General features: G+C 48.7%; 1 protein-coding gene across 1 annotated transcript in view; it reads right to left on the reverse strand.

Moving 5' to 3' along the window:
- SCTR (secretin receptor) overlaps positions 1-2,215 on the reverse strand; it is a 75,169-nt gene extending 72,954 nt beyond the window's left edge. The window contains exons 1-2 of the mRNA XM_035006547.1: positions 2,147-2,215; positions 1,980-2,036 (exon numbers count right to left, since the gene is read on the reverse strand). Of these exons, the coding sequence (XP_034862438.1) occupies positions 1,980-2,036; positions 2,147-2,215 (126 nt within the window). The remainder of the gene's footprint in view (positions 1-1,979; positions 2,037-2,146) is intronic.
- Between the last annotated feature and the right edge of the window lie 11,140 nt (positions 2,216-13,355).

The following is a 13,355-nucleotide window of genomic DNA, read 5'->3' on the forward strand; positions in this document are numbered from 1 at the left end:
AGGGGGGTGTGGTCCATGTTTCCTCTGGCGGTCTCAGAAAGCTGGCCCCTTCAGCCATCATCACTTTCTGGTTTCCATTTGCAAGGGACCCTCCTGACACTTCCCTATATGGAAAGGCAAGGGGGGAAGGTGGGTAGCAGTAATAAGCAGTTTGGCCTAATGATGCCCCATTAGGAAGACGCCTATGATCTCACACAATGCGGGGGCCCCATATAAATAAAAAATTGTTTGAATGCCCTTAAATTTCCAAATCAAATGTCCGACCACTCAGAGACAAAGAAACAGAAGGTAAGCAGGGTTTCAAAGCCTGGGAAATACTCCAAACAAAGTAGGTCAGTTCCATTCTTGTTTATTAAAGGAGTTCTTGCCAAGAAGTATGAGACCTCAGGTCTGGATAAGCCCATAAAATACCCAGAAGACCAAGACTTATACACAGGAAACCATCTTGTGATAATACAAGGCAGGACATGAGTGTATGAAAATGTCATGTAAAGACAAAGGACGTAAGGGAGAGCACCCTGGGTGACCGGGATCAAGCTATCTGGTTGCTAGTCCCAACTCTACAGCTAACTTGTTGATTTGGGGCAACTTTCTTTTCTCTGTGGGTCTCAGTTCGCTCATCTGTAAAATAAGGGAATTGGACCAGAGCATCATGAAGCAGCTTTCCAAGGCACACTGAAGACTCAAACCAAGTGAAAGCTCTCATTTCCCCCTCTGCTTATTCCTAACCTGGGGGCCCCTTGAGACTAAAAATGTAGGTTGAACCTCAGTCCTGAAGCCCAACCACCTGTTGATTTCTTTTGACAACCTCAGGGTTACTGCAAATACTTAAGAAGGAGGTGGGGAAGGTGATGAGGAAGAAGCTATTACCCCTCCCATCCCTGGGCACTGAATAACAGCACACCCAGAGGCTTTGAATTATCCCCAGGGTCCTGGGTGGCCCTTCCCCAAATTGGGGGTCCCGATTAGTGAGTGGGTACTATTGCTCTAGCACCTTCCAACCACCAGGCCCTGCCGCTGGTGAGAAGAGGCTCCAGGGTTACAAGGGAGCTGGGAACGAGAGTCCCAAATTCTACTTTTCCATACTACTGCTGCTAGAATGTCAAGGAGCTGCTGGATGGGCAGCTCCTGAGTGTCAACACTCCCATCAGCTCTGGGAGTGAAGGGTTTTCTTATAATCAAACAGGAGAGGACTACAAGAAGGCAAGGTCATTGGACACCTGGAAGGACTCACCCAGGACAGAGACTGGAGACTCCAAATTGGGTCCCCAAGTACTTTGCCTGGGGAGTTTCTTGGGACAGAGGCCTTAAAGGCCAGTTTGCAATGCTGGTGGGAAGAAGTGGTTCTGGAATCTGCACCCCCCCTCCACTCCCCACCCCACCACCCCTCCCCATTCCTTCCATCCTGGCTGTCTGGGTACAGATCCCAGTGGGAGAAGCCCTGGATTCCAAGGCATTCCTGTGGGAAAGGAAAACAAGCCACCCACTCTGCCTTTCTCTGGACCGGGTTTTTGGAGATCAGCTCCTCCCAGGACACCCCAGACATGCAGACTTTAGGGAGCCAAATCCCAAAGGGGAGGGAGGGAGTTGCTAATGGTCCCACCATAGAGCCGGCAGCTCCAGCCAGAACTTTCTGAGGTTTCCCCTTCTGCAGCCCTGGGGGTGCGTGTGTGTGTGTGTGAGAGAGAGAGAGAGAGAGAGGGAGAGAGAGAGAGAGAATGTCAAGGCTTTGGGACCCACGGACATAAGCTCCAATCAAATTTTCCTAGGGCAAGATTTTTGGCCTCTTAGAGTCTCTGTTTCCTCGTCCGTAAAGAGAGGGGGACACTACCAACCTGGAAAACCCATCAGGAGGTAGAGATGAAATAACGGAGGCAGAATGCCCAGCGCACAATGGGCACTGCTAGGGGCGCCTTCAGAGTTTCCGTCGGGGCACAGCCTGGAGGGAGGGGATGGCGTGGAGGGGAGAGGGGGTTTACCTTAGGGCTGCCTTCGCCGGGCGCACCTGCCGTTTTTACTCCGGGGGAGGAGGCTATCTGGAGAGGAGGCGATAGAGATGATCCTTGGGGGAGGGGGGGAACGGGGTGTCAGGGTTCCCCCTCCTCCACGGAAGATCTGGGGACCCACGGAGGGGAGCGGTACTCACCGTGTGCGCAGCGCAGGCGAGCAGCAGCAGCAGGGGCGGCCGCGGCCACAGCAGCAAGCGGGGACGCATGGTGCCCGGCGCGTCCCCCGCGGGGCGGGGGTGGGGTGGGGAGCGCGGAGAGCGCCTCGACGGCCGCCCGTCCTGTGCGCACCCCCGGTCCGGGAGCTCAGCGCCCTCCGCGGGGGCCCCGGCCGGCCGCCGTGTCCGGACGAGCCATGGCTGTGGCCACCCAGCCCGCGGCGAGCCCCAGGACTCCTCGTCCTCGGAAGAGGTGGCCGCGCGCTAAGCCGCCCAGCCCATTGATAAGGACGCGCGGCGCGGCGGGCGCTCCTCCACGCAGCCGCGACTGGCGGGCAGGGGAGGAGGCGGAGGGAGCGCGCGGGGGGCCGCAGGCGGCTCCGGCAGGCTCAGCCCGGGGGCGGAGGAGACCGGCAGAGGGCACGCTGCCTCAGCCTCGGACGCTGCAACGCCCCCGAGTCCCGAAAGAGCGCTAAGTTCTGGGGCAGCCCTGCCGCAAGCTGGCCGCCCGCCGACGGGCAACGTATGACGCGGTTTTGAGTCTCGCATCTGCTGATGCCCACGTTCGGGTTAAAAGAAGCTTGAGCTGGTGCCCTGCGGACGTAGCGGGGGCTCCGTAAATGCCTATTGCATCGATCGGGTGGGACAGCTACGTGGCACTTCATTTCCAATTTTCATTTTGAGTTTCTTCCTTATTCAAGTCATACCCTCTCATTCTAGGGAATTTCATTCCCATGGGCGCCATCACACGAGCAGGTTTAGATGATCAGGTGAGAAGCCTGTGGTCCACCCAGGCGTTTGGGGGGCTGCGCTGAAGATGAACCCCTGGAGGCTTTGTGCTCCTGGTGTCCCTGAGAAGCTATTTAAGCACCAGGCAGGTCTCTCCAGTAGCCTGCTCAACCTGAGTCTGAGTGCCCAGGTGACCTGGAGGCTGGCTTTTATTTTATTTTATTTATTTTTAAAGATTTTATTTATTTATTTGACAGAGACACAACGAGAGAGGGAACACAAGCAGGGGGAGGGGGAGGGGGAGTGGGAGAAGGAGAAGCAGGCTTCCCCCGGAGCAGGGAGCCCGATGCGGGGCTGGATCCCAGGACACTGGGATCATGACCTGAGCCGAAGGCAGACGCTTAAGGACTGAGCCACCCGTGCGCCCCTGGAGGCTGGCTTTTAGCCTCTCAGTACAGGACCCTCAAATGGCTCTTACACACCCAATTTTTTTCTTTCTGTGTTTTTGTGCCCATTCCTTTCCTCTTGGCTCTCCTATGTTGGCCTTTCTCCCGGCACTTTAAGCACACATCAGCTGCTTGAATTCCCCCCAAGCCCCTTAGTGATATTATGCCCTTTTGACAGAGAAGGGCATTGAGGGTGCAGGAGGATAAATGGCGTTGTTGGGTACCCGAGACTCAGAAGGTCAGATGGGAAAGCCTGGCTAACCCTGATACCCCAATTTTCTGTGACTTCCCTATGGTCAGATGGCTAATCTGCCTTTTTTTTTTTTTTAAGTTAACCTGCTCTTAAAGCAACATATTCTAGCCCATAGCAGCCTTCCTTACCTGAGGAGGCTATTGATAAGGTAAGGTTGGCAGATCACAGCAAAAATAAGAGGGAAAACAGTGCTTTGAGCTCTCAGGTCCACAATCAACGCCCAGGATATATCAGCCTAAAGTATATATGAACATAAATTCATTTGTAAGAACTTTTGCTACGGAAATACTCACCCAAAGACTCAATGAAATATGTGCAAGGATGTTTGTAGAAGCACGAGTACCGTATCGGAGAACAGGAGATAATGCGTGTGGAAGGGGGACACTCAGCCCCACCCCTGATGTTTCCTTCCTCCCCTAGTGCAGCCATTAGTATAATCCTCTTGACCTTTCTCAAGCCCCTCATTCAGGCCCTCCCCCTAGCACACACACACACAAATGCAGAGACAGGAAGAGCTCTATGTGTTTCATGCATTTGGGATAAGGACTGACATGAGGTTCTGCACCCCGCCTTCCTTTGACAGCTCCCCCACCTGCAGAGAGCCTGTAAGTGGATCACTGGTGCCAGGCTGTCATTGCTGGTCAAGGCTCTGTGTTGATCCAGTATCACCAGTGACAGGGGGGTCTAAGTAATTCTGCAGTTCAGTGTTAGAAAACCTGCTTGCCCACAGGTATAAACGCATTCTCCAAGATCAACTTTACCGTTCGTGAAAGTGATATTTGACCTCATCTGTCTTAATCTTATTTCTTAAATGGTTCAAAATTCGGGCTGGAAATAATGTTGTTACACCTTAAATGTACATCAGAAAGTGCACGCCGTAAGGACTTGCCATTTTTACTATATAGACTTCCATGTTGCTCAAATATTTTCTTTTTTTTGTATAGATTTGATTTTCTTATTTGACAGAGGGAGAGAGAGAGTGAGAGTGAGAGCACAAGCAGGGGGAGGGGCAGAGGGAGAGAGAGAAGCAGGCTCCCCGCTGAGCAGGGAGCCGGATGCAGGGCTTGATCCCAGGACCCTGGGACCATGACCTGAGCCAAAGGCAGACGCTTAACCTACTGAGCCACCCAGGTGCCCCTCGAATATTTTCTTTTTTTTTTTTTTAAGATTTTATTTATTTATTTGAGAGAGAATGAGAGAGAGCACATGAGAGGGGGGAGGGTCAGAGGGAGAAGCAGACTCCCCGCCGAGCAGGGAGCCCAATGCGGGACTCGATCCAGGGACTCCAGGATCATGACCTGAGCCGAAGGCAGTCGCTTAACCAACTGAGCCACCCAGGCGCCCTCGAATATTTTCTGTAACCACTGTGTGTATTGCTTTTTTGATGGGAAGAAATTTCAAGAAAACAATACACAAATGGAATCTGTGCTCTATACAAGAGCCTCATGATCGCCAGTAAAATAGCAGAACCACATCTGTTCTGGACAATTTAATAAATTTCTGGCCTGTGGCAAGCCTTCCTCCCTTAAATGGGAGGCTCTGTCTCTCTGAGCATTGAGAAAAGGGTCTGAAGGGCTCCACGAAGCCCATTTACAAGCCATGCATGCAGTTAGTGGCTTTATAAAAGCTGCCTGAGAAAACAATTTCATAATAGGGGTGGAAGGGAAAAGGTAGGGAATTAACAAGGTGTTTAATACCTGCCCTGCGCTAGAGAGCCCTTAGACATTTGGAGTGTGTTACTGTAGCCAGTCCTCCAGGACTATATGAGAGACGTTTACTTTCCTTGATCAATGAGATGGGACCTTGAGGCTTAGGGAGGGTAAGCACTCACCTCCAATAACACAGCTAACGAGGGGCAGGGCAGGATTTGAACCCCGGACTGAGCGCAAAGCCTTTGCCTTTACCTTTTGCACTGTACCAGTCATGAAGATGACTTTATTACCCTCGGGCTTCCAGAGTGCTTTGTAGGCATCATCTCATGTGACCCTTGAAATAGCCTCGTGGGGGTGACAGGACCAGCAGCCGTGGCCGGGCAGGACAAGGAGAACCCTTTGCACAGGTGGTTTCACTGAAGAGTGTTTAATGAAAGGACCATTGAGGTGCGGGGGTTTGGGCAAGGTTAAGGGAACCAACAAGGCACAGCAAGGTGCCAGGGACTAGCAACAGTGGGCCTAAAAAGGATGGCAGAGACTCTCTCCTTGATGAAACTTGAGCTCAACTCCTCAGAGTCCTCTTCTCTTCTAGGCCTGGACCTTGACCCCTCTGTCTCTGGCTTGCCCAGCCCAGTCTCAGCAAGAGTCCCACTGTCCTCAGCTTAGTGAGAATCCCTCCAACTCTTTTCTTTCCCCCCCTCCAACTCTTAAACAAATTTTTTTTATTAACATATAATGTATTATTTGTTTCCCCCCGAACTCTTGATAGCTGACCAACCTTGATATCTGATCAAGTTACTCATCCCCCACCTCTGATGTCTCAATCCTGGCCTGCCTTCAGCAAGAATCCTGCTAAGTCCTGCTAGCGAGAATCCCCCACCCTTGATGGCTCCTCTTAGTGATCTTCCGTCCACTGCGCCCCTCACCCTCCTCCTTGGCCATAAATCCCCACTTGTCCTTATTATGTTCCAAGACGAGCTGGATCTCTCTCCCCTATTGCAATACTCCTATAGTAACAGTCTTGAATAAAGTCTTCCTTACCATTTTATTTTATTTATTTATTTTTAAAGATTTTATTTATTTATTTGACAGAGAGAGACACAGCGAGAGAGGGAACACAAGCAGGGGGAGTGGGAGAGGGAGAAGCAGGCTTCCCGCTGAGCAGGGAGCCCAATGTGGGGCTCGATCCCAGGAGCCTGGGATCATGACCTGAGCTGAAGGCAGGTGCTTAACGACTGAGCCACCCAGGCGCCCCTTCCTTACCATTTTAACAAGTGTCAGAATAATGTTTTCTTTAACAAGGGGCCAGGAGAGAAAGCAGTGTCCCAGAAGTTGGTAAGAGCTGTCCTGGAGTCACCCTCGGAACTTAACCATAGAGGGAGGCAGCCACTGTCAAAGTTATGGCCCTGGCAAGGGGTCAAGTGGTCAGATAAACACCCTGACTTCCCTTCTCCTGTCCACTGATCTCCTGGTGATGTCTTCCATTGGTTGAACACAACCCAATGCCAGAGATAAGGCAGACTGACGAGAGAGGGAAGCTATCCATACAGTTTACTTGCGGGATGGAGAAGGGAGGAAAATGGGTTTGGGAGGGAGGAGGCAAAAGGAGAATAACCCCACTTGGAATATTATACCCATTGAACAGATGAAGAAACTGAGATGTGATGAGGCTGTAGCTCAAAATCCCACATTTGGGAGGTAGGCTTGCTGGTACAGAATTCCGGACTTTGGGTCCCCAGCCCTGAATTGTTTCCGTCCCACACCCATCTCCCCCAGCTGTAGTGATGGAAAACCACAGCAATTATTTATTATCATTTCACAGTTCTGGGGGTTGACTCTTTTCAGCCAGACAGTTCTCATTCAAAGTCTCTCCCAGGGGCACCTGGGGGGCTCAGTTGGTAAAGCAGCAAGCAGCCAAGTCTTGATTTCAGCTCAGGTCATGATCTCAGGGTCATGGGAATGACCCCCAGTGGGGCTCCGTGCTCAGCGGGGAGTCTTCTTAGGACTCTCTCTCTCCCTCTCCGCCTTCCTCCACCCCTTCTCAAATAAATAAATAAATGTAAAAAAAAGTCTCTCCCAGGGTTGCAGTCAGACTGTGGCTAAGAGTCACCCTAAGATGCGCTCAGTCAAATGGCTGGGGCCAGAGCAGCTGGGGCTCCTCAGGTGTCCCCCGCTGTCTCTGTATGCTTTCTCCACATGGTTGCAGTGGCTCATGATCCCAAAGGTGTGCATCCCAAGAAAGAGCAGGTGGAAACTCTACTGTGATTGATGACTCAGCCTGAAAACCACACATTACTGCTTCTGTTGCTTCGTATTGTCCATATTACCAATCGATCTATCATAGTCACTAACTCAGAAAAGGAACTGGTGAGCCCTGGCACGCTGGGCAGCCAAGTGGTTGGCGGGGGGGGGGGGGGGGGGGGGGGAGTCCCAAGACAGGCGGACAAATTGAAAGGAGAGCTCCTGGCTGGGTTTGCACACACTGTTGCTCAACAAACTCAGGTAAACTCATGGCAAGAGAAGCCAGTAACTCACGAGATGAGGGTTTGGAAAAGAGAAAGGGAGAAATTTCTTTTGGGTGCCTGCAGCGGTGGGGATGTGGAAGCCTCAAGCCTTAACCATCGATCTTCCCGGCCCAGCCCGCAAGATGTGATTGTGATTTGATGTTTGAGTCCAGGAGCAAACGGTCAAGAAAGAATTCTTGGGATGTTTTTAGTGCAAAAAAAGGTGGTTTTATTAAAAACACAGGGACAGGGTCCATGGGCAGAAAGAGTTGCTCTGGGATTGTGAGGAGCAGCTGATTATATACTTTTAAGTTGGGAGACAAAGGAAGTTTCCAAAAGGACTTTCGTATGTTAAAGAAGACTTTACAGGATCCTGGAGGCCTGGCTATTGTCAAGCTAAGGTTGTTTTCCTCCAGGAAGGTATTAACATTAAAGGCAGTTGGGAGTTCCTGGAGGAACGTCTTTCTCTGCCTGTCTCAAGTATTTGTCAATGGGTGGCTGGTTATAAGGACATTTAATTTTATCTACAATTCTTTTGCCTTTGTTCTCCACATCAAGATGGACATCTAGAGTCTTATAGAGAGAGGTTGGTGGGGGGGTTGTGCGCAAGAGAGCTGTCAGAGAGCAGGTGGTCATGGGTGGGGGTCGATATGTGTTCAGCACAAGATCATGGTGGGGAAGGGGATGTGAGGGTGTGATCTTCTAGGCATTCCATTGCTATGAAGGCTTTTCTGGTCTGGTGGTTGGAATATTCCGGTCATTGCAAAATGTCTTGTCAATGCCTCAAGAAAGTGCGATAAGAAATAAGCACAAGGGTTTTAAGTTAGAGCTGAGTTAAGGGGTCTTGACTATTTCTGGTTAAAACTGTTGGGGTCTATAGTTGAGCAAGAGGGCTCACTGACATCCAGACAATCACAGAAGCCTGCCCAGGTTCAAGGGAAGCAGCATAGACTCAATCTCTTGATGAGAGAATGAGAAGATTCTGGAAGAGTGTGTGAAACCATAAATACCATTATGGCCATTGTGGGGAAATACCAAACTATACACGCTCTAAACTTCATTATAACCCCCATGAGTGATGGAGAGGGGCCATCTCTCTCTCTCTTTTTTAAAGATTTATTTACCAATTTGAGAGAGAGAGAGTGGAGGGGTGGGGTAGAGGGAGAGGGAGAGAGAATCTCAAGCGGACTCCCTGCTGATTGTGGAGCCCAGTGCATTCCATTTGTTAAAAAAAACGCTGTACCAGGAAGAGAGCTATGCCCCAAGACAACTCCTATCATCTGAGAGACACTTATCCACATAACAAGACAAACCTTATTTATCACACATTTTCTCCCCTCCCTTTCCCATAACTTGCCTCCCCAGCCCAGAAGCCCCCACACCCCCTTTTCCTTTGTTTAGCCTAAAATGGTATATACACTTCAATCATCTGACCACCTCCCTAAATCTCATCTCCTTGTGAAACTCCCACGCATCTGCAGGTCATTACTACTGCTTTTGTTCTTGTTGATCTGTCTTCTATCAGATTGATTTGCAAGCTTCAGCCATTGAACCCGGGAGGGTAGGGGTAAAAGATTTTTCCTCCCCTACAGTGCAATCCCCCAAAAGCTAAATTTAAAAAATCCCTGGTGCCCAAAGGGAAAGAGATCTTTTCTCCTCTTCCTTCTCTTTTAGCATTTCCTTTAGAAAACTTGTAATTAAAAATCTCCTCCGTCTCTTTGAGATGTATGTATTTCCTTTTTAAAAAGGAAATAAGCCTATTGCCAGTTTTTCTTGAAGGCGGTGGATCCATCTCCATGAAATGTGGATATCAAGGCCCTCCAGCTCTCTGTCACTGTGGGAGGTTAGTGCAGACATTTGGCTCCAAGTTGTAATTTCCTGCTTGTCAAAAAGATACGAGAAGTTTTATTTTCCCTTTGGATAAAGACAATTAACTAACTGCCTGGCTCTATAAAAGGGTAAGATTTCTATTTGTCTTTGCCATCTCTTTTGTGGCTTGTCAATGATGTGCATTTCAAGCTGGTTTAATGCTTAATAATAAAACGGATTCATCTTTTCTTCATTTGGTGGAGAGGGTTCACCTGGTTGACCAGAGATTTTATTTTAAATTACTTCTCCAACATGAAATTAGTTTTTTGCATTTTTCCAGGAACAATAAACACTTGTTAGAGAACTAATTAAGCCCATTCATTCAATGAATATTCATTGAGTACCTACTCTGTTCCAGGTGGCTATGAGAGAATGATAGAGGCCTGGGGAAATTGCCTGTGGAGATCTCAGCCCTGTGTACAAAGCCTGGGGTACTTTAATTGCACCCCCTCCCAGGAGGCCCAGCAAGATGATGGAGGCTGGCGGTCAAGACTTCAGAGGTTTAACGCAACCACATAGTTAACAAACCAATTGGTGGGCTGAAGTGAACAACTACAGAATGTATGGTCGATACTGTAAACCACAATACATTCTATGGGAGACTGTACCAGGGGCCAGACCAAACCTTGTGGGTTAATGTATGAGGTCACCATTCTCATAGGTAAAATATATTTGAATATCGATAATTTTATAAGGTTCAATCTAATAGACATCTGTTGGTGTGTCTGGCTGGCCTCCATTCCCCCCCTTCTGGTACAAGGATCTCCCTTCCCCTCCTCCACTCTCAGACCTTGGGGCTTGGGGGGGGCTTTCACCAACAGCAGCCCAGGGGTGAGCACATGACCCAGACCTAGGCGAGGAGAGGCAGCACCACCAACTAAGCACAGTAATTGGCTCAGGGATGGGCACGTAACAGATGCTGGGCCAATAAGAGTGGCACCACCAAAACCCACGCATTAGCATTATACTCAAGCTAGTACCAAGATGGCAGCCCTCCCACATCATGAAGAGTCCTGCTTGAGAATGAAGCCCACACAGAGTGGAGAACCAAGAGGCCAAGAAAGACAAGCTCCTAACACTATCCTCTGGTACCTAGATGCAGCTGTGACTGAAGCCTCTCTTGATAGAAGATAGGTAGATAGATAAATTTTTAACTTTTTTTACTTCTAACTTCTGAATTCATTCTGTCACTTGTAATCTCTTTCTGTCACTTAAATCCACTTCTGTCACCTGTAAAAATTTCCACTGGCATACATGTAAGGAAGGCTTCCCGGGAAAGTGACATTTGAGCAGAAGGGACTGGTTTGGGGGTAGGGGCTGAGGAGAGCATTGGGAAGGAGTGAGGGGTTGGCTGTCCCTGGGTGGCTGGGTTTAAGGCCTTCACCAAATGACCACACCAATGAAATGAACTTGCTCTGCCCCTTCAGCTGCTCAATAAACCAAACAAAGAGGTCTGTCCTCTCTTGAATGTGAGCTTTTCTGGAGCCCAGGTAATGTATTATTGATGAGCCATAAATAATGGGGCAAGCATGATTTCCTATTCAGTGCTGAAGTACAAAGGTATAACACTGACATTTTAATGAGGTTTTTATGGTCCAGGCTCACTGTTTACACTCTGGAAATGTGGGCTGGCTTTCTCAGGAAAGCAGTTTTCCCTTTACTTTTCTTATTTTCCTCCTCCATTTGTCAGCATCCTTTTAAATATTTATATGAAATATTATCATTAAAACAGATCAAATAAAAGAGAGCAAATAAAACCATATCTGAAAGACAATGTTGCCAGTGTTCCCAAGACCTTACTTTCACTAGAGGGAACAAAGAAAGATCAGGTGCACCCCGACCTCCCAGAGGCTCCCTACATTTCTGCCTGATTAGGCAATTTGGCTTGGTGTACAGAAAAGAATGCCGGCAACAAACAAACCTGGATTCAAATCCTGACTTAGGCATCAATTCACCATGTGACCTCAGGCAGTTACTTTATTTATTTATTATTTTTTTAAAGATTTTATTTATTTATTTGAGAGAGACACAGCGAGAGAGGGAACACAAGCAGGGGGAGTGGCAGAGGGAGAAGCAGGCTTCCCGCAGAGCAGGGAGCCCGATGCGGGGCTCGATCCCAGGACCCTGGGATCATGACCTGAGCCGAAGGCAGACCCTTAACCGACTGAGCCACCCAGGCGTCGGGCAGTTACTTTAGCCCTTCAGGGCTAATATCCTCATCTGTGTAATGGGGCAAATAATACCGATCTTTCAGTATTATCACGAGGTTGAAAAAAAAATCAGTGGGATTAAATGGCCTGCATATACAACTTGAGATGCATTTGGCTCCAGATAACAGACAAATCAACTTAAGTTGGCTGAAGTAGTGATAGGGATGAGTACTGGCTCACGTGACTGAGAGTCCAGAGACAGAGCATACTTCAGGGTGGACTCACGCATGGTTCAGGTTGTGTTTGTGCATGGTTCTCTTTGCTCGGCCCAACCCTGAGTTGCATAAGCTCAGGCTGGTAGCAAGATGGCTACAGCAGTTCTGTACCCTCCCATCCACAGTCAATGCCAGAGAAAAGAGAATGTGGTACTCTCTTAAGATGCTGACGCTTCTCCATTGAGAGGTGGAGTCTGTTGGGGGAGAAGAATTTACTCTGCCTGTCGAGGTCCTTCTAGCTGGACTAAAAAATCTAGTGGACATGAGACAGATGAACGGGAGAAAGTCAAATTTAATATCATATATTTGGGGAATCCACACAGACAAGAAATTCCTAAGACAGGTGAAGTAAGTTATATATGTCATTCTGAACTAAGGAGGAGGAGCTAGGGGTCTGGGACTTCAAAGGGAAGAAAAGCAATTCACAGGAAGATGAAAAAGAGTAAATGTTTGTGAACAAATGTATGCTGGACCCCTCAAAAACAAGGGCACATAGAGGACTTTGATCAAACAGGCCTTACTGGGTCCCTCCCTGCATGCCATACCTAGTCCATAGTATAATGTAGTTGTCTATGGTATTACCTCCCTTCTTGGACCAATTCCTCTATCTACATTCTTTTCAGGGAGTAGGGCGGGGGGGAACTAAAGAACTTTTCCTAGATCTGCTGGGTATTGATTGATTGCTTTTTAAATAAAAATAATCTTCATGCCAAAGTGGCCCATCTTGGAGTGGTCTGCCCCTATAAGTCTATGTAGGGGGCCAAGGGCAGCCACTCCAACCTTGAGATCAAGACCTGAGCTGAGATCAAGAGTTGGATGCTTAACCAAGTGAGCCACCCAGGCACCCCTACCTGAGTGGATCTGTGAATGGCCTCAACCAATAGAATGAGGTTGGAAGTTGTCCTGCACAACTTTCAAGGCTAGGTCATAAGGCTAGCTTGTGCCTGGCTCTCTTCTGGAATACTTGTCTTCAGAATCTAGTGACCATTTTGGGAGGAAGTCCAGGCCATATGTGGGTATTTTGGCCTAGAGCCTCATCTAGGTTTCCAGCTGGCAGCTTTAGCATCAACCACCAAATGATGCCTTCAGACAAGTCCACCTCCCTGCTTTTGAATCTACAAGCCATCTCTGCTGTGCCCTGTCTGAATTCCCTTCCCATAAAAACCATGAAAGAGTTAAGGATTATAGTTCTAAGCCACTAAGTTTTAGGTAATTTGTTATGGAGCAATACATAATGAATACAACATAAAATTTCTTAAAAATCCTACAAGACAAAAACCATTAACAGCAAAGTCAAATGACAAGCTAGGGAA

This window comes from Mirounga leonina, unplaced genomic scaffold, assembly GCF_011800145.1.
Source record: "Mirounga leonina isolate KUSES-001 unplaced genomic scaffold, KU_Mleo_1.0 Mir_151, whole genome shotgun sequence".
NCBI classification, from domain to species: Eukaryota; Metazoa; Chordata; class Mammalia; order Carnivora; family Phocidae; genus Mirounga; species Mirounga leonina.